The sequence below is a fragment of the Epinephelus moara genome, chromosome 4, assembly GCF_006386435.1.
Source record: "Epinephelus moara isolate mb chromosome 4, YSFRI_EMoa_1.0, whole genome shotgun sequence".
Taxonomy (NCBI): Eukaryota; Metazoa; Chordata; class Actinopteri; order Perciformes; family Serranidae; genus Epinephelus; species Epinephelus moara.
Genome location: NC_065509.1, coordinates 15,637,168 through 15,663,252, shown reverse-complemented (window position 1 = coordinate 15,663,252; position 26,085 = coordinate 15,637,168). Strand labels below are relative to the sequence as shown.

General features: G+C 43.1%; 1 protein-coding gene across 6 annotated transcripts in view; it reads left to right on the top strand.

The window, feature by feature from the left end:
• The first annotated feature begins 168 nt into the window (after positions 1–168).
• ablim3 (actin binding LIM protein family, member 3) overlaps positions 169–26,085 on the top strand; it is a 58,092-nt gene continuing 32,175 nt past the window's right edge. For all 6 annotated transcript variants that reach the window (XM_050042288.1, XM_050042287.1, XM_050042286.1 and 3 more), the window contains exons 1-2: positions 169–602; positions 11,540–11,677. In XM_050042288.1, the coding sequence (XP_049898245.1) occupies positions 590–602; positions 11,540–11,677 (151 nt within the window). In that variant the 5' untranslated portion in view covers positions 169–589. The remainder of the gene's footprint in view (positions 603–11,539; positions 11,678–26,085) is intronic.

Genomic DNA, 26,085 nt, shown 5'->3' with positions numbered 1-26,085 from the left:
GGTATTTTATTTGGTTAGACTTTGAGTAATTTGCAGGCTTAAATACAACAGGTTCAGTCTATTTCTATGGTCTATTTATTTTGAAGGTGCAGGGCGGAACAGGAGTGCTGTGTGTATGTTGAGTGTGTGAGAGGCGCACGGTGACAGCAGCAGTGCACCGCCAGGGAGAGCGCGGCGGAGCTGGAATCAGCCAGGAGCGAAAATGTGAAGGTGGAATCCGACTGAGCAGCATTGTGTTGGAACTGGCGCCTGTTTCTCTGGGAGAGGGAGAGAGAAAAAAACACACACACGCGACCGACATTCTCACACAGCAAGATCAGGAGCTTTATTTTGGATTTTTACAATCACTGGAAATATCCTCGCTTTATTTTTATTTTCTCACACATTTATTGGACGCATCTTTCCGGGCTCTGTCCACCTTCTCAGACACTGGACTGGAAGCAGGAGAGTGAGAAGCATCATTTGCGTTTGCTGGATATTTTTTTAATTGCACAATTTGGAAGGAGTGAACTGCTCCGTGAAGATTTGCTGTTGCTTTATGGGATTACTGTCGACGGAGGCGCTTTGTTTGAGATAAACATTGGGCATCATGAGTTCCAGTGGTAAGTCCATTCCTGCGCGCTTTATCTCTCCACTTGAAGCGCAAAGACAATACCTACATGTGAGAGCAGCAGTGAACAATAGTAGCCTTTATGTGATCAAACAGACCATTGAAAGTACCAATATAAACAATGTAATTTCACTTCACCTCAGTATTCTGTTAAATTAAATTGCACAGATATATTAAATTGTATTCTTATGTACATCCAGTACATAATTATAGAACTGTTGTTGTGAATTATGCCTCTGCTTATAGTGTGCAGCAAACCCCTATATTAGACCTGGGGCAGGTTTAGAGAGGATAGGAGAGCTAAGTATATCTGGAGGTCAAAGTAGCATTTGCCCAGAGTTCATGTATCCAGGGGCATTTTTGGGATTCTTCATCCCAATAACAGGTGTTGCTTGGGCCCTCCCAGTGTCTGCTCCCCTCTTCCGTCACTTCTCTTTCATCTTCTTCTCTCCTTTCTCATCCTCTTCGCCACCATCAGCAGTACATTTGACCTCTCATGGGAGACCACCCAGGCTGTCAGCTGTTGCCTCTTCATAAAACTCCACCTGTCTTCTAACGTTGCAGGAGCAGGAAGCCCCTGGAGCTGGAGGTTTCTGACGTGACCGCTGTTGGTCTCGTGGAGTTTGCTTCACTGTGATGCAGCACATGACAAATAAGTCTGACAGCCCAAGGGCTTCTGTCATACGTACCCTACACCCGGCCCGGGGCCTGCCATGATGCTAAGCTGACCTTGTATTAGCTGACTGTGACCCTGATCCTCTGTCAGCTGAATCAGGGCTTTCCCTGTAGGGCTGGCTGGTCAGCTGTGTGAGCATGTGCACGCCTGTATACATGCCTCCACTTTGTTGTTCTCAAGTTCTCACTGGTTGATTCATACGGCGTGGATCTCCAAGGGAAGACTTTTAAAGAAATGCCCCCCCCCCCTTCCCTCTTGGCTATCAGTGAGGGCAGTAGAAGTTGATGAGCACAAGGTCCTCTGTGAACTGATGGTGTCATGTGCTTCCTGTCCTCCCTCCCCTGTCCTCCGTGTCTACAGGAGGAACCGGGTCTTACTGCATCATTCATAATCTAGCCTGTCATTGTGTGGCACTACATTATTCATCCAGTGCTCTTAACCCTGTGGTACCGAGCCTTGCCTGACTGCCAGCTCCCGGTGCCGTGCGTGCCGGGAGTGGTGTCGCAGCTCCTGGCTTCCCTGAGAAAATGTTTAGAATTCTTTTGTTAAGCCTCAAAATGCTTTTCTCAGCTGACACAGAAGGGGGAGGAGCACATACAGCCGGCGTGTGGCGAGCTGTCACAGGCTCTGGTGATTTAAAAGCATGTGCTTAAACAAGAAATGCAGGCAAACACACACATCAACAACATGTCAACCTGTGGTTTACCGTTTGCCTGTGAGTACGTGCCATCCTGTATACGTGTGCAGTACCATGTATGTGTGTGTGTGTGTGTGTGTGTGTGTGTCAGCATAGTCACAGCAGGCAGATGATGGTGTGACATGTGTCTGTACTTTGGCTTTAGGCATAAACACAGCAGGCATCAGAGCTGAGGAAAGACCATCTCCTCTCCTCTCCTCTCCTCTCCTCTCCTCTCCTCTCCTCTCCTCTCCTCTCCTCACTCCCACCCCTCTGGTCAGTCAAACATATGCTCCCCTCCACTCTCAACACTCAAGATTTGGACATGAATGGGCCTGTTAGGCTGTGCTGTGTGCCGTGTTTTCCGCTGCATTGGGTGTGATAGCCCAGAGGCCATCGACACACACAGAGTAATTACACACAGCTCTGACTGTCTGTCTTCATCTTCTGGGCCTTCTATCTCTCATGGTCACTGGGTTTTCTATGTGTGTGTGTGTGTGTGTGTGTGTGTGTGTGTGTGTGTGGTCAGACTCCTATTTTCTGCCTGGCTGGCGGTCAAGGCAGGACTGTGTGTGCAGCAGGTTAGTTTCTGGTGGAAAGGACCTTGGTTTAACATACTTAAGATGTACCACTATATGCACACTATATTCGGGCAGAGTGGAGACACAAGTTTTGCAAAAAATGTAGCCTAACTGGCAAATCAGGCCGTTTCTGAGGTACAGTGTACTGTACATACAGTATGTGTGTTTCAGGGGAGTGATAAAACACATGTTGATCAATATCCTGATCATTGAGCTCAGGGACCTGAGGGGATCTGCAGAGCCGTACATCACAGACAGCACTGACAGCTCTCTCCTTCCCTCTCTTCCTCCCTCTATAGCAGAGAGTTCTCAGACGAAACACATCCGAAAGGCATTCCCATTTGGGTGTCTTAACTTCAAAAAGCGCGTCTGCGTCTCATGCAACTTAATGATTAAGACATATATGGTTTGAATACATGATAAGTATGGAAATCAACGCCAGCCATAGTTGCAGTCTCCATGGAAGTATTGCCCATTTTGCTCAGCTATGTAGTCTCATGAATAGTCTTTTAGCAACACTAGCAGTCAGTCAGTACAACACTTTGGTCCAGACTAAAATATCTCAACAACAGTTAAATGGATTGGCACAAAATCAGGGTTGGAAATTAGCACCAGCCACCAGCCAAATGCTGGTAAAATATGTAGGTGGCTGCTAGATTTTCTTCACTCACCAGCCAAAAAACCAAAGCAGTCTATTGAGTGGCTGGTAGATTTTGGAATCCACCAGCCACTGTGGGAGGTGGACAAAAAGGTTAATTTCCACATAAATTAATAGTAACCAGACAATGAATCCTCGAATAACTTTTGGGATCCCTTTGGGCCACTAGCTAGCCACATCAGTCATATAAAACCACACTTCACCGTTTGGGGGTTGTAGTAGCAATATGGAGAGAGATAGGAAGAGATATGTCTTCCGATATCAGTGGGCAACACCGTTTTTTTTAAATTTCCAAAACAGTGTGGCCGACATCTAATTCATCCGTCTCTCCTTCATCCCCCTTCTGATGTAACAACGAAGAAGGTGAGTGTGGAGCCAACAGTCTGAACAGCAGCGGACTTCGCTGTAGCTCAGTATCACACTACAATCCAAGCCCGCCCACTTTTTAGTGGTATAATCAAATAAAGATTTTGTATAAATGTCGCTAGGTCTAAAGTTTGCTTTCACTCACGAACAGCTGCTCCTCTCATCCATTGAGCTGATCTGATTGGATTGACTGATGAATTCACCCCGCAACTCCAAACCTCCACAAACTGCTGCTAAGAAAAAAAAGAAGAGTTGCACCTGTGCTGCATTCACAGAGCTGCAAAATACACAGAATTTAGAGAGGGGACAAAGAGTGATACAAGGACACGCAGACAATTGAAGAAAAAAAAACATGGAAAGTCAGCGCATGCCCCCTGCCCTTCCGTCATCATCTAACGCCACACGTAGATTGTAATTTTGTGGGAAACACTGTGGCCCTTGCAGTCTATGAGAGTTTTGCGGAAGAGTTTAAGTGCCACTTCTAGTGCTACCCCTTTGTACAGCGTGGCTGTGGCTGACAACAGTCAACAATAAACAATCCTCTGATTACTGTAGGTATGAACCTGCTTCCTGCGTGGGTACGTTGCTAAAAAGCATAGGCCTATGCTACTGTATTTTCACGTCCGTCATAATGGTGGTACTTGAAGAATCTAATATTTACTGAGATGGTGTAAAACGTTTAAAATGTAGTGCTTTGACAGACTGCTTTGACATGATGGTGGCCACAGAAGCAAAAAAAGTGGGTTGCCAATAGTGCAATAACGTCACTTTATGACGGTGATAGACAAAATGTCAGAGAGTCCACAAAATTTTATGAAATGATCCTCTGGGAACAATTAATATTCATGTTTAATTTGATGGCAAGTCGTTACAGATATATAATAAATTGGTCTGGATCAAAGTGTATGAATGAAAAGACTGATCCAGTTGCCCACTGACAGACAGTGTCCTCCTTAGGCCCCGCTTCTAGAAGGAAAAAAAAATAAATGTATAGATACATGGGACGGCACTCAATTACATGATGGATATTTCCCTTGCTGGTTTGATGTCAGGTTTTTTTCTGTGTTGTGGGGGGAATGAGTCAGAACAAGGGTAGACAGGGAGGGGAGCTGTATCATATATGATTCCTGCTCTTCTGCCTCATCTGGTGAGCAGTCCAAACCAGAGCCAAAAACCATTTATCACTCCTCCTGCCAGACGCCTTAGTTCAATAACACAGAGAACAAAGGTGGGAGACAAAGATGCGCAGATGCAAACACAGATGCTGGGATGCACACATGAATATTCATCATACACTACACAGTCGTGTACAACTGGTATGTATTTACAGTCCAACATAAAATTAGGCACATGTTTCTCTTGTTCATTTGCAGTTACAGTCATTGTGGTTACTACAGTGGTGTTTAGTTTGATTTGTGTACAGCCATTAAAGGCGTGTGGAAAGGGAACAATGGCGACTGCATGGAAATTGTTTCCATTTAATCTGTAAGTAAAGAAGACTTGTTCGGCTCAAAGCTACACCAATGGGTCTGTACTGTATGTGGCATCCTCAAGGTCTCTGTCTCCATGACCTTGGCTTCTGGTGGGTTTGAGTGATCATTCAGACTGTCAGTAGCAGTCTGACCTTTCTCTCCCTCCATAGAGTGACAGTATGTTTGTGATACCACTGGACGCTATCATTGCTCTGATGAATGCTCCTGGCCAAGGTCCTGACAGAGACGAAGGGAGATAAAGAGAAGGGAGGGGGAGTGGTGGCAGGGAGACACCTGATCATTGGATGCATTTGATTACAGACAGGGAGGCATGGTATTGCTTTGTTGGGACAATACATAGGACACAGTGCTGATTTTAAATAGGATGTCCTCCTTAAATACAAAGAACATATTTTAGCTAGATACTCCTTTAACCAGATAGTTTCATTCAATTGAACCTGTGGGAAAAAAACATTAATGTAGTAACAGTGATATGATCCAGAGGTACCTAAAGAAATGTTTTGAAGCTTGGATTTTGGTTTTCTCCTTAACAATATATTTAGTGCTATATTGTAGGCAGCTGGACGTGCTTGAGTTTTGTGAAGACGTTTCCCCTCTCATCCAAGTGGCCTCTTCAGTTCTAACGGACTGGTGCGGAGTCGTAGGCTTAAAATTCTGTGTGGGTGTGAACCCTTCCAGAGTCATAGGACTCTGGAATCTTCTTCAAGAAACTCAAGCAAATCCAGTTGCTTATGATATAACACTTAAGATTACCATGACATGGATGACCGAGAATCTTCCCCAACAACACCATGTTTCTCAATTGCTGAAGCAAGTAACTCTTATTTCAGACAGTGGGCTGAGCCCTGTGGATCTGAGGCTCTTATGGGATTCATAATGAATCAATATGTTTTTAACTTGCCACTAAGACACATAAGGGATTGAGACCCTACGATCTTGTGTAAAATATCTGATGTATCTAAAGAGAAAAGCTGGGGCTTTAACCAGTCACTTCAATACAGTGACTTCTTGAAGCATGTGTCTTGCTTCCATTATTCAAACTATATATTAGTTCACTTTGCTGATTGGTTTGGTGACAACTGATGGTGTGTTTGGTAGAAATGTCTATTGTAGGATTTATGCAGTTTTTGCCTCAGAAAATGCTAAAAAATTAGAACTTGAAAAACTCCCGATTGACAAGACATGCACAGCTTGTGAAGGTTTGTTGAATACCAGCTTACCAAGTACCACTGAGCTATTACTAAACTGAGTAGACGCCACTTCTATGTTGTCACAAACCCTTAACCGCAGACCCAGTTTTGAAGTAGCTCTATTAATATTTAGCCTTTTCTCCAAAATCACTTACTTTTATACTTACTCAACAATAGCTTGTGAAAATTGAAGCTACAGGTAGGTATCACTAACGTATAAGCTGCTTAAGGCTTTTGACACCAAGTCCTTTATTCGCATGCATTTTTAAACTTTGGTTCTTGCACACTGAACCTGTAGCGATTTCTTGTTTTATTTGTTGCAAAAATTCCCAGTGCAAGGCAAAATCTAAAGACTGTCACCACTTTCAGTTTTCGTGTTGCATTTGGCACCTGAGTTATGAAGTGATACTGTGTAACTATTAGACTGCACTTCACTGTAAGCATCATCATTGCTGTTACCCTCTCCTTGTCTTGGAAGATTTGAAGAAGGACATTGCTTCCATAGATTTCAACTTCTTCTTGATGGCTGGCTGTCCACTCTTGCCCTGTTCCTCTCTCTTGTTGCAGATGTACATGTGTCCTGCAGTTTACGCTACATTTTCTTCACTGCTTCTTGGTCAAACAGTTCTTTAAGGGCTTCTGACAGATGCGATAAAAAGGCAGATATTCAAACCTGTTGGGTAAACTTTAATGATGGACTTCAAGCATCAGGCAAACCTGGGTTAGATCTGCAAGTTTTCCCTACTAAGCTGATACATCTGGAAAGAATGGGTATGTTACTTACTACAAAGTAAAGTAAAAGAAGTGAAACATTTTTCCTTTAATAATTCATCTTGAGTCCACACACTTCTTTTTGATTCTTTGCCTTACTCTTCACTCCACTCCCTCGTCACAACTGATCTCCCAGCATCCCTTGTGACTGAGCTCCCAGCATGTTCCTCCCGGGGGCTGTCAGGTCAGGGGCAGAAATAGTAGCAGCCTCTCAGTCCCTGGGGATGTTGTCGGCTGCTCTGACCCTGGCCCTGTTCTTTTCACCTGTCTGCCGTAGGCTGTTTTCTCCCGAGGCACTCGCCACTGATTTGGAGTCAGTGGATTACACCTGTAGTCTGGTGGCTATCATTAGAAGAATGACTCAACACCTCAGCATGGGAGAGGATGAGGGGTTGTTTGAAAGCCCTATAATGGGTTTAGCTGGAGAGAGCATGGCTGTGTTCAATGAGAATAAACGCCCTGACACAATTAGATAGTGTTGCGTAATGCTTCACCTCCTGAGCTGATTGTGTGCCTGGTTTCTCTACGTAGGTGAGGCTTTTTGGCATGCACATCCAACGACTTCAATAAGCAGCTCATTCGTTTAAACATACTTGTTGAACAACAGCGGGAATCTTTGCTATTTGCCGCACCTCTGCCTTTTTAATCTAAGTATGTGTTGACAGTCTTCATTTGGCACGTCGCTCAGGTTCTATATGCAGTATGTTGTTTCTTTTATACAAGTATTTCTTTTATACAACTTTGCCTGGCTAGGCGGTGAAAGCAGAGGAGGTTATGCTGTGCCAGGGTTTTTGGCCATATTTCAGAAGGTCAGCATTGTAAATAAATGTCCTGTGTGTTTTCAGTAGGTGTTGGCAAAGGCTTGCATGTACTGCCATTAGTTCCCATTATCTCTCATTCACACCTGATGAGATCAGTGTTGCTTTAGTTTTACGATAAAAAAAAAAAGACTCCCTTTGCCTGGTCTCACACACACACACACACACACACACACACACACATATATGTATATAAAAACCCCACTGCCAAGGGAGTGTCATTATTTGAACCAGTGGCTGAGCACTTATCAAGCAGGGGTAGTGGGTCCCATTGGTGCTGCCAGCATTGTGAGGAAAACAATGAACTAACAGAGACTTGAGTGTGGGAGATTGGAGTGGGAATTAATCATGATTGCATATTTCCAATGCCCACGCTCCTGTCCTGAACAGGAAAATAAACAACAGTCATGCATTCATTCTGTCTTGCACCCGATGGTGTAGTGCTGAGGGAGTGCACCGGACAAGGCTCCGCCACTTTTTTTCTCCAAGTTTAGAGATTAAGTTTTTGCAAACTTGCCGAGAGCTGCCAGCGGTAATTTTTGAGCAGCACAGGAATTAGATAATTTTTTTTCTCAGTCTTACTGTTAACTAGTAAAGATGAAAAGGCAGCAAAATATCCTTTCATGTTATAAGTTGCCACCTTTAGAACAGTGGTTACGTAACCAACAAAATGAGCCACAACTTAACCGTGATCATGGGTGAACTTCAGTACTTTAGCAAATGGCACTACACCCCTGCTTGCACCCATGGATGTATGCATGCCTTCACACTCAGTCAGTTCACATACTGTAGCCTATACACTGTGAATATACTTTCATCAAACTCGGTGCATGCAAAGGGTGCTCACAGGCTATGAGGCATGCAAGGCTGTTAGACTTTTTAAGTGCTGCAAGTCCTCTGGGATTCATCCAGTGAAATGGAATCAGTAGCTCTGTCACGCCAGCACATATGCTGGTGCTGCTCTGACTAAAGCAGCAAAGTCCTTCAGTCAGCTCTTCAGGTAGACAGCAAGGCCAGCTGGTTACCCTGCCATTATACCCCTTCCACCAAGTGTAGGATCACTCACATGCTCCTTCAGGAAGATGGAGCAAAATAAGAGACTGTGAACCCAGCTGTTCTGGCACAGTCTCAGTATTTGGAGGCTGGTCATCTGTGCTTGTGGATGCAAGAGAATCTTTGTATGGCCTAGAAGAGAGGATGGACCTTTAAAGAGCCTCTGATAGCCTAAGAGGGCTTAGATAAATTAATTTTCCTCACTCATTTAAGATCAAATTAATCTATCATTTGGAGCTTTTTGCTTATGAGAGCCTTTGCTCCATTACTGTTAAGTCTGTATGTGAGAACTTGCTTTCCTGACAATGTGAAATAGCTATCGGCCTTGCAAGAGTCTGACATGTAAGCTAATGCATAATGAGGTAAGGAGATCTATCCACTTTCTAACCTGACGCAGCAATGTGTGTGTGTGTGTGTGTGTGTGTGTGTGTGTGTGTGTGTGTGTGTGTGTGCGCGTGTGTGTGTCAGCCCGTGTGAGTGTGTGAAAAATAGAGACAGTGGGAGAGAAAGCCTGGAGCTTACCCAGCTTACATAGGTGTCAGACCTCACAGCTTCAGAACAAGTGTTGACAGAGCTACACACTGATCTTATTGTGTGAACTGCACACAGTACAGTCTGTAGTGCACTAGAAGCCCCAGTTCTGGTGATGGATTTCTGTATACAGTGGAAAAACCGTTGAATATGAAAAGCAGTTTTGTTCAGCTTAATGCTGAAATCCATTATGATTTTGAATTAATGCAATGTTATGTCCATTAAAGTGGATAGTGCATTCGCTGTGGCTGGAGACAGAAATGTTGATTATGGCCTGGCGACTGTCAAGCTTTGGATTTCTTTACATGCTGAAGCTGTGTGCATGGGGCTCTAGTAAATGAAACTTTATGTATAGAGTTTGGATAGGGGTTTTTTTCTAACTCTCTCAAAAACTAAAAACGAGCAAAAGTGTAAGGAATGGATGAGACAATGTTCGTCTGCTTTAACACATGCTGCAAATCTTAGAATGTCTCATTAACGAGCCTACTACCTACAGTGAGACCTAACCCAGCATCACTTCCAAAGCCAGACACGTTTTGTTCTATATTGTTTTTAGGTGTGACCCCAATTCGACAGCTAATCTCACAGTCAAATCGTGGCAGTGGCGGCAAATGTAGCCATGAAACAAAGGATTATTTCATTCAGGATATGGGGGTGCTGAAGGAATTGCTTGGTTTCTTCCAATAAATCATGATGTATAGCTTAGTTTTGGTATTAAATTATCAGAGCACTCACATGAGAAATTAGCACCAGCAGAGTGCTATGTATTTTTTAAATTTATGAGCAATTCTCTGTCAATATCAGCAGAGGGAGGCAATTTGAAACAGCTGTTTGTGGCTTGCATTTTCCATCTCTCTTTCTTTCTCTAGTCAAAAGTCGGAGTTTGAACAACCATGAAAAGCTGTCTGTCTGTCTGTCTGTCTGTCTGTCTGTCTGTCTATAGATCTTCTTGGTAACATTTCAGTACTGGGGACAGCACTGGATGGAACATGTCCTATCATGAAATACATTCTTGTGCCAAGTCAAGAAGACAAATTGTTTAATTGGGTGTGTCAGCTCTTTTGTCTGGTGTGGTAAAAGTAGAAACTTAAGTCGCAAATGAGAATATCAGTCAGTGAGAAAAAAAAGATTTGATGGTAGGTTGATGATAGGCTAGACATATGATTATAATAGAATTGAACAATCGGATTTGATTATGGAAATTCTTATTTGGGGACACCCCTAATTATTTTGCAGGCCAGATTGAGTTGAAAAATAAGCCCCATTCATGTCTAGTACATCCACTGTGTGTACTGTAAGTTTCATTTTGGTGTTTTGCATTGATTACATTGATTTATTTGTGGCATCCACCATAATATCAACGCTTACGGATTTTCTTTATTTTTGTAACTATTTAAAATGAGTAAAAGCTTCTATTGTAAAGCTGCACACAACACATTGATTCGCTCAGCCCCTCGCTTGGCTCTCCTTCTCTGTTCAACAGACCACAAGTGGGACAAATTAGTCGGCGCATGCACCTCGTGGTCCCTCCGTCTCACTCCCTGCCTCTTGGAGACTATTCGCCCAGAGGAGAGCAGGCGGAAGCACTGGAGGGGGACCTTCAGTAGCAACTGCGGCAACTTGAATTCAGCCAGAGCAAACCCCAATGCTTCTGTGTGCCATCTGGGTCTAACTTGTGTAATGGCAGCAACAGAAAGTTAGTTGATCTAGCAGGAAATTTGCAATGGCTGAATTCGAGTTGCTATTCAAGCAATTCTCAAAGTGCTATTCTCAAAGTGTATATATGTATATATACGTATAATCTGTATACATACATTTAAATTCAGTTTAAAATTATTCAAATTGAAACATTAGCCAAAGACAGCATTTTCAACCAACTCATGAAGGTAACGTTAGCTTTATTAGTTGGCTAGCTATAATGACGATAAAAAATGCCACCAACAGATGTCATTTTGGAGATTTTCAAGCAACAGTCTTGCATGCTGCATATGTGCTGTTCAAGAGTAGAAAGCTTGAGGCAGGCATAGCAACAGTAACTAGCGGCGGACATTAAATTCATGTTACAAAATAGTAACACATAAATACAATATTAAATTTGTGTGTTTTTTGTCTCCAGCAGCTTACCAACAAGGATCTGCAGGTGGTGAACGAAGTTCAGGACCAATCCGGTGCCAGAGGTGTCGGGAAATATGCAAAGGAGAGGTGGTACGAGTACAAGATACCCACTTCCATGTGAAGTGTTTCACCTGCACAGGTAAGACATGGGAACCTGATCGATAACACAACCAAGCAAGTGTGAGAGTAGACAAACAGCTGTGGTGATCACACAAACAGGTGTTGTCTTACAAAGTCTCCAGGCGTGGGTGGTCCTGGTCATGAATGTTGTTAAAGTTAAATAAGATGGGACTCAGATTCCAGTAGAGGACTAGAAACAAGACATCTATCATGGTCACATCCTTACTTTCCGTTCACACACCCCCACACACACGTTGACACATATAGGCCTACACTCACTCTCCATCCATCTCCTGGTGTACATGCTGAGTGCTACTATTAGCCCACAGTGGGGATTGGAACGGATCAGAGGTGCCTTGCAGGGGACTTAGGCACCTGCTACGGTAGCTTGTTATTGCGCTGCCAACTTGGAGGGATTTTCCTTCGGTTGTATGCCGAGGTGTAATGAGAGTGTGTCAACGATAGCTTTGCAGTGCTACAGGTGAGCTCTGGTGACCTACAAGAGATTCAGTGGTGACATCATCTCACGTCATCTTACAACAGGGATAGCGTAACGTGTTTCTCTTTTGTAATGTTTAAAAGGAAATAATTTGGGAGTCAGTCAAGACAAAGTCAAGTCAAGACAAAGTCTGAGTAGTGAGAATCTGGTTTAAATGTAGGTTATTTAAATAGATGTAGACACTATAACTCTGCAGCCTTTTTACAGCCAAAGATGCTACAAGTAAAAAATAGCAACACTTAATAGACTCCTTTTTTTTGTGTTTTGCTTAAATGTTGTCGACTGTGCAGGCAAAATGTTTTTCAGGAGTTTCATGCTGCAAGCAGATGGCATGACTCAAAGTGTAAAATTTAGGAAGATGGTCTGCTGAATGGGGTGTTTATTTTTCTTTGGCTCAACAAGATTGCAAAAGCAGGTCCTCTACATTGAGAGAGTTAAGTGCAGCTCTTAAAGGGATTTTGTGACAGTAAAGTATTTGTGCAAGTGCAAATCAGAAATCAAAGAAGCGAGGAATTGTATTTGTCATGCTGCTGTACAGCCTGGAGCAAGTGTACTCAGTTTTATGTTAATAATGTCATCTCTAAAGCAAAGACAGCCAGTCATGGTTACTTTCAGTCATTTGCAGATGACTTTGAAAAAAAAAAAAACGCAAGCAGATAGATTAGGTAGAGATGTGTACTCAACAGTCATCTAATCACACACACTTCTACATAATTATAGGCTAATCTGACATAATTTCTGACAAATCTCTCCCCACTTCGTTCATCAGCCATCATATTTCTCATGAGCTCAACTGAGTTGTGTTGACATTATGTCACACTGCCTTAGTTGTATAGTTGAAGGCCAAAACATTATGGCTTTCTGATTTAAGTACACTTAACATTAACATAAAGTAAAACTTAACTGTATGTTAAATAGACAGGATGTGAGAAATGCATTAGTATACCACTGGACCACTTACACAAGTGAAAAGAGGCGAGAGCTGGCACTGTTATATTTATCTGCTCCATGAAAATTGTTACTACCAATGGAAAATGATTGTAATTATTTAATAGTCATCTGAACAGGTAACTATACCAAGATAGGGTTGGATGAATGGATGAATATGTCAGTTATCTGTGATTGACTGAGCACATAGTTTTTTTCTTTGAGGTGATTTTCACCATTTTATTTCACTACATTAATGGTCTGCCTCAGAAGAACCAGTGAGAGCCGCCGCTCAGCAGCAGAGAGACAGCGAGGAAAAACAGCATGTAGAGACATCTTTTATATTTTCACATCTAACTGTAAATTAAAGTTTTATTTTGACTGTAACCAGAGTTGGTGATTGTTGGAAAAGTGGAAAGACTAACCAAGACAGTTTTGGTGAGTTTATTCTGTCTGTGCCGAGTTCGAATGAAGTACGTTTTATGATGAGTTAGAAATGCAAGTTTTAAGTGTTGCAATTTCAAAAGTATTGCAGTTTTTTAACACTAGACCCTGGGAAAAAGCTGAATCATACACATCCAGAGACTATAAATCATAAGGCATATTTCCAAAAACGATGCCTATCTTATGTCAGCCCGTCTTTCTGACTGTTATTTATCACTGTATAGAAAAGTGGTAAATAAACTAGTAACTGTTTTAATGTTCTTATTTTTAAACAATTTTATTCCAGTGATTCACTTTGACCTTGCTGTGTGAATGGTGCTATATTAGATATACTTTACTGACTTACTAAAATGAATGTTACATGTGCAACTGAATGAATAAAAAAGTACATTTTGAACTAACCTTAAACTGCTACATTCAGCTGTCCCTGCAGTGTTTTCCCTACACTGATTTATTTGTAGCATCCACCACAATATCAGCATTGACCACCACTTTATAATGTTTTTAACTATTTAAAATGTGTAAAATTGTATTCCATTGTAGAGCTGCGCACAGTGCATTGATCCGTTAACCCCCTCGCCCCCTCACAAATAGGACAAATTAGCTAGCTCATGCACGTCATGGTCCCTCCGCCTCACTCCCTGCCTCTAGGAGACTGTTTGCTGGAAGGAGAACAGATGAAAGCTCCAGAGACAGACCTTCAGTAGTGACTGTAGCAGCTTTATTTCACCTGGTGCAAACCCCAATGCTGGTGTGCACTGTCTTGGTCTAACCTGTGTAACTGCAGCAACAGAAAGTTGGCTGATCCGGCAGGGAGTTTGTGATGGCTGAATTCAGGTTGCTGTTCGAGCAGCTGAATGTCCATCCTCAGACTGTCTGCCATATTCTGCTTTCTCGCTTTGTCTTTGTTTTTCTTGAACTGTATAACTTTCCAACCCTAACTCACACACACACCTGAGCAAATATATCGGCAGTTGCTGGTTGTTGGGCTGATTGTGGCCGGTTGGAAAATTTTGATTGTCCAAAACAAGTGTTGCACACTCTGGCTCCATATGCGTTTCATTTAATTTGATGGCATTTCGGCCTTTTTTTAAGATCAACAAATGTCAAAGCGTCATCAAATTAAAAGAAATGCATCTGGAGCCAGAGTGTGCGACACTTGTTTTTGACAATCAAGTTTACTGGCAGTGATCAGCACCTCATTATAGTTCTTGATGTGTGTTAATATTATATTTTCAACAGTTAAAAATGTTTAACATATCGCCCAGCCTTGTAATATAACTATACTTTTTTAATATCTTAACTTGTACCATATTTGAGATTGATCTGTTTATGAATTGTCTTTATTTTACATATTTATTCCTGATTATTCCTGTTTGTACGGTAGATATTTTGAGTGTTTTTTGTTGACACTGCTGTCTGCTGACACAGTCCCACAGTTTTCCATTATATTTTATATCTGCTGCGTAATAGTGTTACTTATGTTATGTTATGCACATACAGTATATCTCATATACAAATGAGTGAATTAAGTCCGCCCCACCTGCAGTTTTATTTTGACTTTTCTGCAGCAGCTGTTGTCGAGGAGGAGAAGCTGAGTAAGTTGTGTTTACTGTATGAGCTGCACCACACTGCTGAACAGCCCAGAGCTGTTATACAGTAGATAAACACACTGAAGGCTATTCATTGGAGGGCTGTTGTTACATGTTCCCTACGTGTAGCCGTCACGCACACACGCATGAAAACACATGTATACCCTGCACACATACACACATGCACTCAACCATACGAACGTGCACATCCATACATGCGTGCACGCTCACTGTGGTTGTGAGGGGTTGCTGTGGAAACGGTGTGAAGGGGCACCCGGGCCCTGGTTGGTGGATATTCTCAGCATCTCTATGGTGCTATTAACCAATCGGAGGGCTCTATTCTGTGCCCCAGAGAAAAAGGGGGGGTGAACACAGGAAGCGAGCAGAAAAGAGAAGAAGAGGGGGGATGGGGGTGCTGTTTGTGTCGCCTAAACATTACATCATCACTTGAGTGTAATACCAATCTGATTCTCACTTGCTCTTCCGTCTTTTCATTTCCCTCTCACTCGCGGCAGCCGTACAGTAATGGAAAACTGTCATCGATGAGCATCATGTTAAATACACCCATCAGACCCCCACACACCTCCTCCTCTCTCATGTTCCAGAGAGCTCTCCTCATCCCATGAGGCAATGGGGCACTATTGTGCGGCCAGACTCTGCCACATCCCTGCCCATAATATGCTCTCCTGTATGGGCCTCTGCAGAGCCAGCAGTTCCCTAAAGCTTTATTGTTCAGTGTCTAACCCCCCCTCACACACAAACATGTTGCATGTTCTTTTGAACTTTATAAACTCAATCTATTCTCTGCTCTTCATTAGCTCCCTGTACATTTTCTGAGGCTTAAGATCGAATTTCTATATTTCCCTCTGCCCCTCTGTCGCTTTTTCCCTCAGTTTCTCTCCTGCTCCCTCTGTTTCTTTCTCTTGCTTTCTCCCTTTCTTTCCTGATGACAGTCACCCAAGCATGAAATCAATTTCTCATCTTGGGACAGGATGACATTGGCATGTGGGGCGTGCGATTTGGAAGCTAATGGCTAAACTGTATTATGCCATTGTGCCACAGTGACAATCCGCCGTCTCTGCCAATTGCTTTATCTGTCGGACGTGTTTATGAACTGGAGTGTGTTTCAACATTTGATTTCATTCTTTGCCGGGCAATTATTTTCTTTTAGAGAATCAGGGTGTTTACTCAGGTTATTGACCTTGACCGATGATATTGTGTGCGCCTCAGTCCATTCATTTACACTGGAAAACCATGACATTAAATCTCAGTTATTTCTCCCCTTTTTCCTCCTTCTGCTTTTCCTTTCTCCTCAAAAGGGCTGACTGTGCCCCACTAAACAGATCATGATCATAAACAGTCAGACGCACTCAGAGTTACTTTGTGAGCGCACACATTCACTTAGCATGTAGAAATAAACCCATCAATCCCATCCATCATTTCATCCTCCCACTGTCTTTCCCCGCGCTTTATCAAGCCACATTACCTTCCTTCTGACACATTATCATAATTTCTCTCTCATGCATTAGTCAGAAGAAGAACAGATCACTAATCATGTGCATTTAACCTCTCATTTGAACCCATTACACAGCAGCTGATTATAGCACGAAGAAGCAGCCACGCAATCAGCTCAAGAAAAAAGTCTGTGGAAAAAATGCTCAAGACAGAAGCCAGCTCCCAGATTGATGCATCAACTCCAGACATAGAGAAGGCAGCGGGGGTGTACGTGTGTGTATGTGTGTCTGCGGGGATTATGCGTATCCCGTAGCACTTCTCAGTGTAGCAGCGGGCTGTACAGTATGGATAATGTGGTGTTGTATTACCGGCAGACGGGCTGACTCGTGCATACTGGCCTAATGACATAGTGACCACATTTATCCCGCCTCTGAAGCATAATTGGCACTCTTGGATTCCAACAGAAACAGCGGGGCCTGTCAGTGGCACGAGCGCAAAGCTAACACACACGTAAATCACACGCAAAGGCGAAATGCATGTACACGTGCTTCCTGTGCTGCCAACACACGAGCTAACATAAAAAAAACACAGAAGCACAGAAACAAATACACAAGACGGATGCAAACACAGACACATTCAAACATAAACTGCCAGGCTGCTCCCAGTAGTTATTTATTGTCTGAGACAAAACTGATTTTTCTCATAAAACAACGCTAAAGGGAATAGCAGATTTACACAGACAGGTCAGATAAATACTTGACTGCTCAGCGAAGGCTCCATTTCTTGGCTGTATTCTCACCAGGGCTTTTGTGAAATTGCAGCATCTTTGTCTTTCTCTCTGCAGACCTTTTTCAGTCAGTTCAGCCTCCCTTTGGATGCCATTAGCCCCCTTCACTCAACCTCTGTGTTAATAACATCAACCCACTGTACTGTGCCGCCGTTCTGTTCTCTGAAGGCGAGGGACAGACCGAGATGGAGAGAAACATAACGGAGGGGCAGAGGGGAGAGGAGAAGACAAATAGCAAGAGGAATAAAGAGAAAAAGAAAGAGAGGTTATAGAAAAAGAGACACAGCACAGGAAAAAAATGTGGGGGGTTACAGGGAAGGGGAGCTTCCTGTAGCTATAGCAACCATTGGTACGCTGGTCCAATCACCACGCCAATGCCTGGTTGCTAGGGAGAGATTCCGGCGGAGAGAGAAGGGAGCGCGGCAGGCAGCGACGCTTTTCCCCGACGACTCTCCAGGATCCGGGATAGATGACAGGGATTATTTCTCCGCTTGTCTCTCTCAAGCGTCACCGTCCTGAGGGATTTTCACACACTGACGCCCTGCCTATTGTCTTTAAGTGTGTATGTGTGTGTGTGTGTGTGTGTGTGTGCCACGATGAGGTGGAGCTGCTTAAGTGTGCTGTGTGTCTGGCTCAGCGAAGGAGTGATTTCTGAATGATAAGGAGGATCATGAACTGACAAACATACACAATCTAAACCAGTACATCTATACATAGAGCCGGAGCTGTAGAGCATGTTTATTGGTTATCAAAAGGCCCTATCTCAGTTTTGTTAAACCTGTGCGTGTGTTTGAGACCCAATTCACGCCTATTTTCCCCTCAGCTGAGCGCCTTATCAGAGCTGGAAGGGTTAAAAGCTGAAGGCCTCGGCAGCGGGGCTGGTCTGCTGGTATGAAGGGACTCCACTGGGCAACCATCTGTCTCCATCAACGACCGCAGCCAAATGCCAGGGGAACCCTGTCACTCATGCACAATTTCTCTCTGTTTCAGCCCTTAGCTGCCTCTCTTTCTCTCCTCTTGCCCTTTTCTATGACCACATCTCTGTCTGTTTTCTGTTAGTTTTTTTTTTTCCTATAGCCGGGCCAGTGGCTCTAGGGATGGCAATTTTGGTCAGTCAGTCTGTCACTCTGGACCAGACTGAAATGTCTCAACAACTGCTGGAGGAATTGCCATTAAATTTTGTAAAGACACTCATGGTCCCCAGAGGATGAACCCTGCTGACTTTGGTGATAGCTTGACTTTTCCTCTAGCGCCATCATGTGGTTGACATTTTTAGCTATACGTGAAATTGTTAGCACATTTTAACAATATTGCGATAATACTGATCATTTTGGTTACTTTGGTTATCTCTAAAGCTGGGCATACATGATGTGATTTGAGACTGTTTTAAAATGTTAGAAATGTGACTGTTGACAGTTGGCAATTAAGATTTGTTTGAAAGCTCCAAGGCTGCAGACAGGTACAAATTGTTAGCCTGGGGTAGTACAATTCACAGTAATGTAGAGACAGACGCCCCAGATGAGCTTAAAAGTCCATTGCTGCAAAACAGGTCAGTCCTAGTTTTGATTTCCTCTCTGTCTGTCTGTCTCTCACACACACATACACACACACGTTAGCAAGTTAGCAGCACCAACAAACTAGCCGGATATTGGCTAGGCTGAACGATTAATTGACTGAGAAAAATGGCTGTCCAACATTTCTGACGTGTCAGAAATTCACCCTAATGTCTGACGGCCAGTCGGAAGCAGCTGATCGGGCCATGTTGGTCCTTTCTCCCCTCCTGTACACTGCGCAGCAAATGATGCCTGATGAAGCGGAAATTTGGTCCATCTCTAAGAAGAGTTATGCGGCTGAATATTCGGGTCAGAAACACGCTCAAATAGTACAGTGATCACCCAGCTTAAGACACTCATTGTTCCCAGCTGCTGAATCCTAATGACTTTAGTGATCCCTGACTTTCCTCTAGTGTCACCAGCAACTTCACATTTTGAGTGAAATGTCTCAAAAACTACCGGATGGCTTTTCATGAAAGATAGTACAGATGTTCATGTTCTGCACTTAAGTGATCCTCACTTTTCATCCAGTGCCATCATCAGGTTAATATGTGTCACACTGCGATTCATAACCATAATTAATTTAACATTCCCAACAGCTGCAGGCCTACATCTCAGCTGCACTGTGTCTTTATTGCTAATTAGCAAATATTAGCATGCTAACACACTAAACTTAAAAAGTGACAAAGGATATGCTAAGCATCAGAATGTCAGCATCATTATTATGTGAGCATCTAGCCGAAAGCACCATGCCCAAGCACAGCCTCACAAAGCTGCTAGTGTGTTTGTAGACTTTTGTTTCTCTCCTCTTCCTGTCTGTCTGACCGCCTCCTCTCTCACCCTGTGATTTGGCACAACTTGAGAAAACACATTATTTACTCTTGAAGTGTTTCCTCCTGTCAGAGAGGCTCAGATCCAGGGGACAGGGGGGAGGGCAGAGGAGCCTGGGCCCCACGTCGGTAGCACAGATGTGGGGGTGAATAGGTGAGTACCTCCCCTGCTGAAACTTCTAACTGCCCCACTACATACATGCCTCTCTGCTTAACTGCGGCTGCCCCTATTATCTTAAAATAAAACGCCATGGAAATTAGCATGATGTTGACAGCGGGACTAAAACAATTAGAATGAGCAGTGGTGCTACTTTGAAGTACTGTACAAAGCATGTCCATATGCTTAATAGCACATTATGAAGACCTAACAGTAGCATAATGAGCCTAGGGAAGAGTCACAGGGAGAGAGACTTTGGGGGGATGGGGCGAGGAGGGAGGCTCTGTGAAAGAAAGAGAAGGTTGCATGGAGGTTACGCTCCTGTAGTGAGAAATGAGGGTGCAAATTGAGATAAAGTGGAGACCTTGTGCTCAGAGCCACAAAGATTTGGAAGCAGTCTTGAAACGGAAAGACAGAGAAAGAGAAGGGGAGGAGGCGGGGTTGTCAGCACTATTTTGGGGTTCCGGCCCGGGCCGACTTGAGAAGGGAATTTTAATTGCATCTGTTGGCTGGAGATAAATACCCAATCACGCGGACCCCCTGTGGGTGCCTAATCAGTGCGGTTCTAATGACCACAGCTGCAGACACCGGCCTACATGCTAACCTCTAATCACTAGACTTATGATCGAGATGCTAACTTCCTGCGCTACCAAAAAAGAGCAATATGAAGGAGAGAAGCAGCATCGTTCAGATTCCCTCATTAGAGAGCTATTCAGGGAAAGATCATAAAACGAGCAAATTGATGAAATGAAGCCTTTGATGTAGTTTGGTCTTGCAAAGCTGATTATGTTTGGTTTAGGAGGCTAAGACTATGTCTCCATGAAATAATATATAGTTCTCATATAGACAAAACTTTTCATTAACTTGGGAATTCTACATAATTATGATTTTCATCTCAAACTGTGTGCACTTTCCCACGAGAAGCTACAGTATAAATCCCCAAAGGCCATTCCTAGGACAGTGGGACAGACCAGGCTGGTTCTCTGTTGGTTGTATTGGGCTGTTAGTTTTATGGGTGGGTGTCCACACCATGTGGAGTTGGTTGTGCGGCTGCAACCGAAGCCTTTTTTGTCGGAGCCAAGCTAAGCCACGTCTCTGTGGCAGCACAGACACCAAGCTCCGACCCAACTCCACCCACTGAACTGGCAACTACATCATGTGGAGGGAGACGTTTGAAACTTCAGCTCAATGGTTACGGCTAAAATGAGAGAACTTGAAAAGTAGAGGGCTGGCTTGCAAGTAGGCTGTAAAAGTGGAGGCTCTAATAGGGAGGTTTGAAGAATTGTCCAGCATGTAAAGCTTGTATTCACCTTTTCAAAGATAAACTTTTGGGGTTTTTCCCTTTAATGACAGGACAGCTATAGATTGACAGGAAATGTGGGAGGGAGAGGGAGAATGACACGCAGCAAATAGCCACAGGCTGGAAATGAGCCTGGGCGACTGCACAGGCCTGAGCCTAAATGGGGCGCACACTCTACACGGTGGAGTCTATCAAGGTGCCTTTAAACAGGTGCAAATGGACAGTAGAAATGTAGATGTAACTGTGTATGGTGTGTGTTTGAGTCTATGAATGTCTTGTTAAACTTAAAGTAGGGCTGTACCATACTCAGAGTTATACCAGTTGAATCAGATTTGACTTTTCAATACGAATATCTATTCTACAAATTTTGGTAGGGTTGGGTATCATTTGGGTTTTTTCCGTTACCAATGCCAAAACAATACTTTTAAAATGGTACCAGTGCCTAAACGGTGCCTGAACTGATACTTCTTTCAAAATAAAGCACAAAAAAAATTAACAATGTGAGAGAACAGCTTTCTTTTATTGCAAAGGCATATTTGAACTTGGAATACTACCTCTTAATGGTTTAAAGTAAATTTAGATATATAAATATGAACTCATACAAAACACATAATCAACAAAACCTAATCCAACAACAGTAACTAAACAGTAACTATTTTACACTAAATAAGAGTTATAATAATAATAACAACAGCAAAAAAAAATACGAGTTGGGATCAATTATTGTTTCTCTAACTCAGATAAGACTCAGCAGCCAGTCGCTGAAGCCTCACTGTCACTGTCACACACGTGATCTCTTTCTCTCTCAGCTGCACACTTGCCATGCACACAACCTGGCACCAAAATAAGACACCTAAATCTGCGTCATGATTCATCAGCCCTTCGTGTTTTCTAACTATGCTAACAACGGATCGTAAATGTGCAACATTTTTTGCAGACACTGGATATCAATCAAAAGCCAGAGAGTAAATCATATTAAGTTGCTGTGAGCTGTAAATTCGCCACCTCTTAGCAAAAGGCAAAAGATAACCGGAGCCTGTAGGGCAAAGCCTCTCTCTGGAGGCAACTGCCTCCATTTCCCTGAGACTCACGCCAGGTCTGTGTCCGCAGCTGCCTGTCCCAGAGAGCAGCATGAAAGCAAGGAGCGCTCACTCTGCAGCGTAATCTGTGGGTCGAAACGCCCCAGAAGTATGCTGCACTTTAACTGAAGACTGTGTGACTTGATAAACCTCAGTCAACTGAGGGATCTGTGACTGATAATTTGAATGTCTGACTTTCAAGAAGCAGCCATAACTTTAAGATGGTCTCTTGAAGTAAATATTATGGCTGTGACATTGTTTTCTTAGTTAAAGATTTAAGCTGAGCAATATACTTAACATATATGAGTGCATCTGAATATACTTAGAGTTTACATGGTCTTATTACTGTATGTGCTAATGGTGCCTTTAATCAGCTTTGACAAATTTAACCTAAATCATTGTTGGTAACTTTACAAATCAAATTTGTGCGGAGCATTTACCTGTTCTCACATTCAAGTGAGAACTTGATTGTCATGTGTTAGTTAAAAGTGTTTGCCATCACGGACAATCTCAAGCTGATTTGAAGTTATCACAACTGGTAGCATTTGTTTTTTACAGCCACCAGCTCAACCACAACAAACCCAAATGTAGCACCACATCATTCAGACTCAGGGACCTAGCTGTCTCTAGGGCAACTGTGGAAGGTTTACGTCTCCTATGGCAACGGAGGAAGGGGGACGTCCTTTGCAATGCATCCAGCCAATCGTCCGGTCAGAAGAAAACAATGTGATTAGCCAGAACAGGTGAACCATCCAGCCGGCCTATCCAATCCAGTCTGAGCAGATCCAGTCAGCCGGCTGTGATTTGGTCAGGCGTCCATATGCTAATGAAGTGCATTAGGCTAATTGAGCAGATTCCAGTCATTTGAAAATCAATCTGGGTGCAGATTGAAAGGCAAATCATTTTGAAAGAGTGAGAGGCAGAGGAGATTGAGAGGAGAACCAGAAAAAATTATGGCACCGAATGTGATTACAATTTAGTCTTAGAAGATTAAAAATGTTTTTATTAAATTAATGCAGTGGACCATGTCAAGTCACAATGCTTTTTTTTCCATGATGAAGAGTTTAGAAGATGTGGAAATATTTACTCTCCCACTCCCCCTTTTCCATGAAGGCATCAGATAGCCTGTGATTTGGGTTTCTGGTAAAAGCCTTAGTTAGTCTGGTTAAAAATGCAGCAGGGACACTTTTTGAAGCTCTGTGCCATTGTTCAGTGGTTCTGGAAATGTGGTTTGCACACACACACACACACATAGATGCACACATTTTTATAAACAGGCTATTTTAAATCTTTGCTCTGGTCTTCCTCATACATCCCCTTTTCTTCGTTCCTGCCTTTCCTCCCTTCCTCGGCTCTCCTGCAGCCGCTTTGCCTTGATGCCAATGACCTGTCGCAATGATAAAGATCCATCATCATATCTCACCATACACACTGTCCCATTTCATCATCCTATCTCTGCATACGCACAGTGCCATCTCATCGGGGATGGATTTATGTGTTTCCATTCTCTCCTGTGGGAGCCGAGATTGTTTTGTTTTTAAGTGAGGGCCCATTGATCTTTTATTACACCATTAAGTCAATACGCTCCACTCATAAACAGCTTGAGATTAAATGAGCCCCTTTGAAGGGTTTATGTGCATGTGTGTGTGTGTGTGTGTCTGTGTGTCTGTGAACTCTCAGCCTGCCAGCATACACTGAAAACTGGTGGCTATAGGGAGCCAAATTTAGCCTGTAGCAGCAAATCTATTTTCTATAGCCTGGCCGGGATGAAGCCATTTATTAGCAGCAAGATGTTGGTATTTGAGGTGCTTTATTCCATCACAAGTAGAACGAAGCATTGTTGAGTTTAAAATGTTTACTGCTTTATTTACTGCGACACAATTCGCCTTCATTTACTGGCAGTGTGTTGCAAGCACTTTTGAGCATCTTCAGTCAGACCTGATATTGTTATCCCCTGATCAGTAGTTTTTTTACACATAGATTATATTTCCACTTATTCATGCCGTGGTAATAGTCCGTGGTTTCGCTTCAGCGCGGAAACAGTATATATTTTACTGGTAATTGTTGCTGGATGTGATTTCTTTCAAAAGCCCACTGCAGTCAGATCAATTACCAATTTCAGATAGAAACTGATTAAATCAGTTGTGACAGATACAGACTTTGGTCAAATATAAATACTTCCTTCAGGCGTGTGTTTGTGTTACAGTAAATGTTTGCTCCTATGCTGTCAGGTACAATAGTTGGACTCTCTCCTGGTAGTTCAAATTGTGTTCAGGTTATTCTTCTCTCTGCTGTCTGGTTCTCCTGAGCGTCTGCTCAGTCTACCAGTAGCTGGTGGTTAAAGCCTCTGATCTTGTTTTCAATTCATGACCCGTTTCACATGAGCTGCAGGGTTATCAGGAGGATCTGAGGGTTTCTACACGAAGAATCTGCTCTTTATTCATCAAGAAATCCTTTAGTTGAGTCATTGTGTTCAGCACAGAGTACTATTGTGTTGGACCATCTTTTGGTAGGCAGAAGGTGCAGTTTGGTATACTTTTCTGTCTTTTGTTGCTGTTGTAGATTGCGATGCAGTAAGTGGCATTTGAGGAATGCTTTGACATTGAAAAACTGTAGTTCCTCTAATGGCCACTGGAGGCTCGCTTCAGAGGCAAATTAATTCCCATTAGACCCCCATGTTCCATACAAGATGCCCAACTTTACAGCAAAAATAAACATGTTTACAGCCTGGTCTATTGCTAATTTCTGTGTTCATAACAACTGTAAGAGGGTGAATTTTATGTAACTCACCCGTTCACATTTTATTAAGTTATGCTTATTTAAGGGCGGGGCCACTTTGAGTCACAGGATGTCTGCAAGGTGTCAGATCTGGCCCTTGCTGTTCCACAGCTCCAAAAAAACAAGATGGCAACAGCCAAAATGCCAAACTCAAGACTTAAAAATGGGAGTCCACAAACCTATGGGTGATGTCACAGTGGCAACATCCATTATTTTATATAGTATCTGGTTATAACATGTTTGTAAGTAAAAGTACTACTTTAGTGAGCAGATTTTTTTTTTAATCTTTTGGACAGAAGCAGGGGCGGCACGGTGGTGTGGTGGTTAGCACTGTCGCCTCACAGCAAGAGGGTTGCCAGTTCGATCCCGGGTGTGGGAGCCCTTCTGTGTGGAGTTTGCATGTTCTCCCCATGTCAGCGTGGGTTCTCTCCGGGCACTCCGGCTTCCTCCCACAGTCCAAAGACATGCAGATTGGGGACTAGGTTAATTGGTAACTCTAAATTGTCCGTAGGTGTGAATGTGAGCGTGAATGGTTGTCTGTCTCTATTTGTCAGCCCTGCGATAGTCTGGCGACCTGTCCAGGGTGTACCCTGCCTCTCGCCCGATGTCAGCTGGGATAGGCTCCAGCCCCCCCGCGACCCTCAAGAGGATGAAGCGGTTAGAAGATGAATGAATGAATGGACAGAAGCAGGGAGAAAAAAAAGTGTCAGTAATTAATATGGTATATCTCATTTGTTTTGTTTTTTTTGTTACAGTTTGTGGTTTTAGACAGTTTTTGTCACCATTTGCCATGCTACTGTAGCTGTGACTTCTTGTTCACAGTCTTTATGCTTAGCTAACCAGCTGCCAGATCAAGCAAATATGTCTATTTTGATAAAATGACAACCCCCAATCATATTTCGTTGGGCAGAACTGGTCGGTTGGTGCTCGTATCAAGCAAGGTTGTAGTTGTAGCCTACAGTTACAGAACAGGGCAGTTGCGGTATCATTTGGTCATGGCTATAATGCTTAAGTAGGATAGTGGTA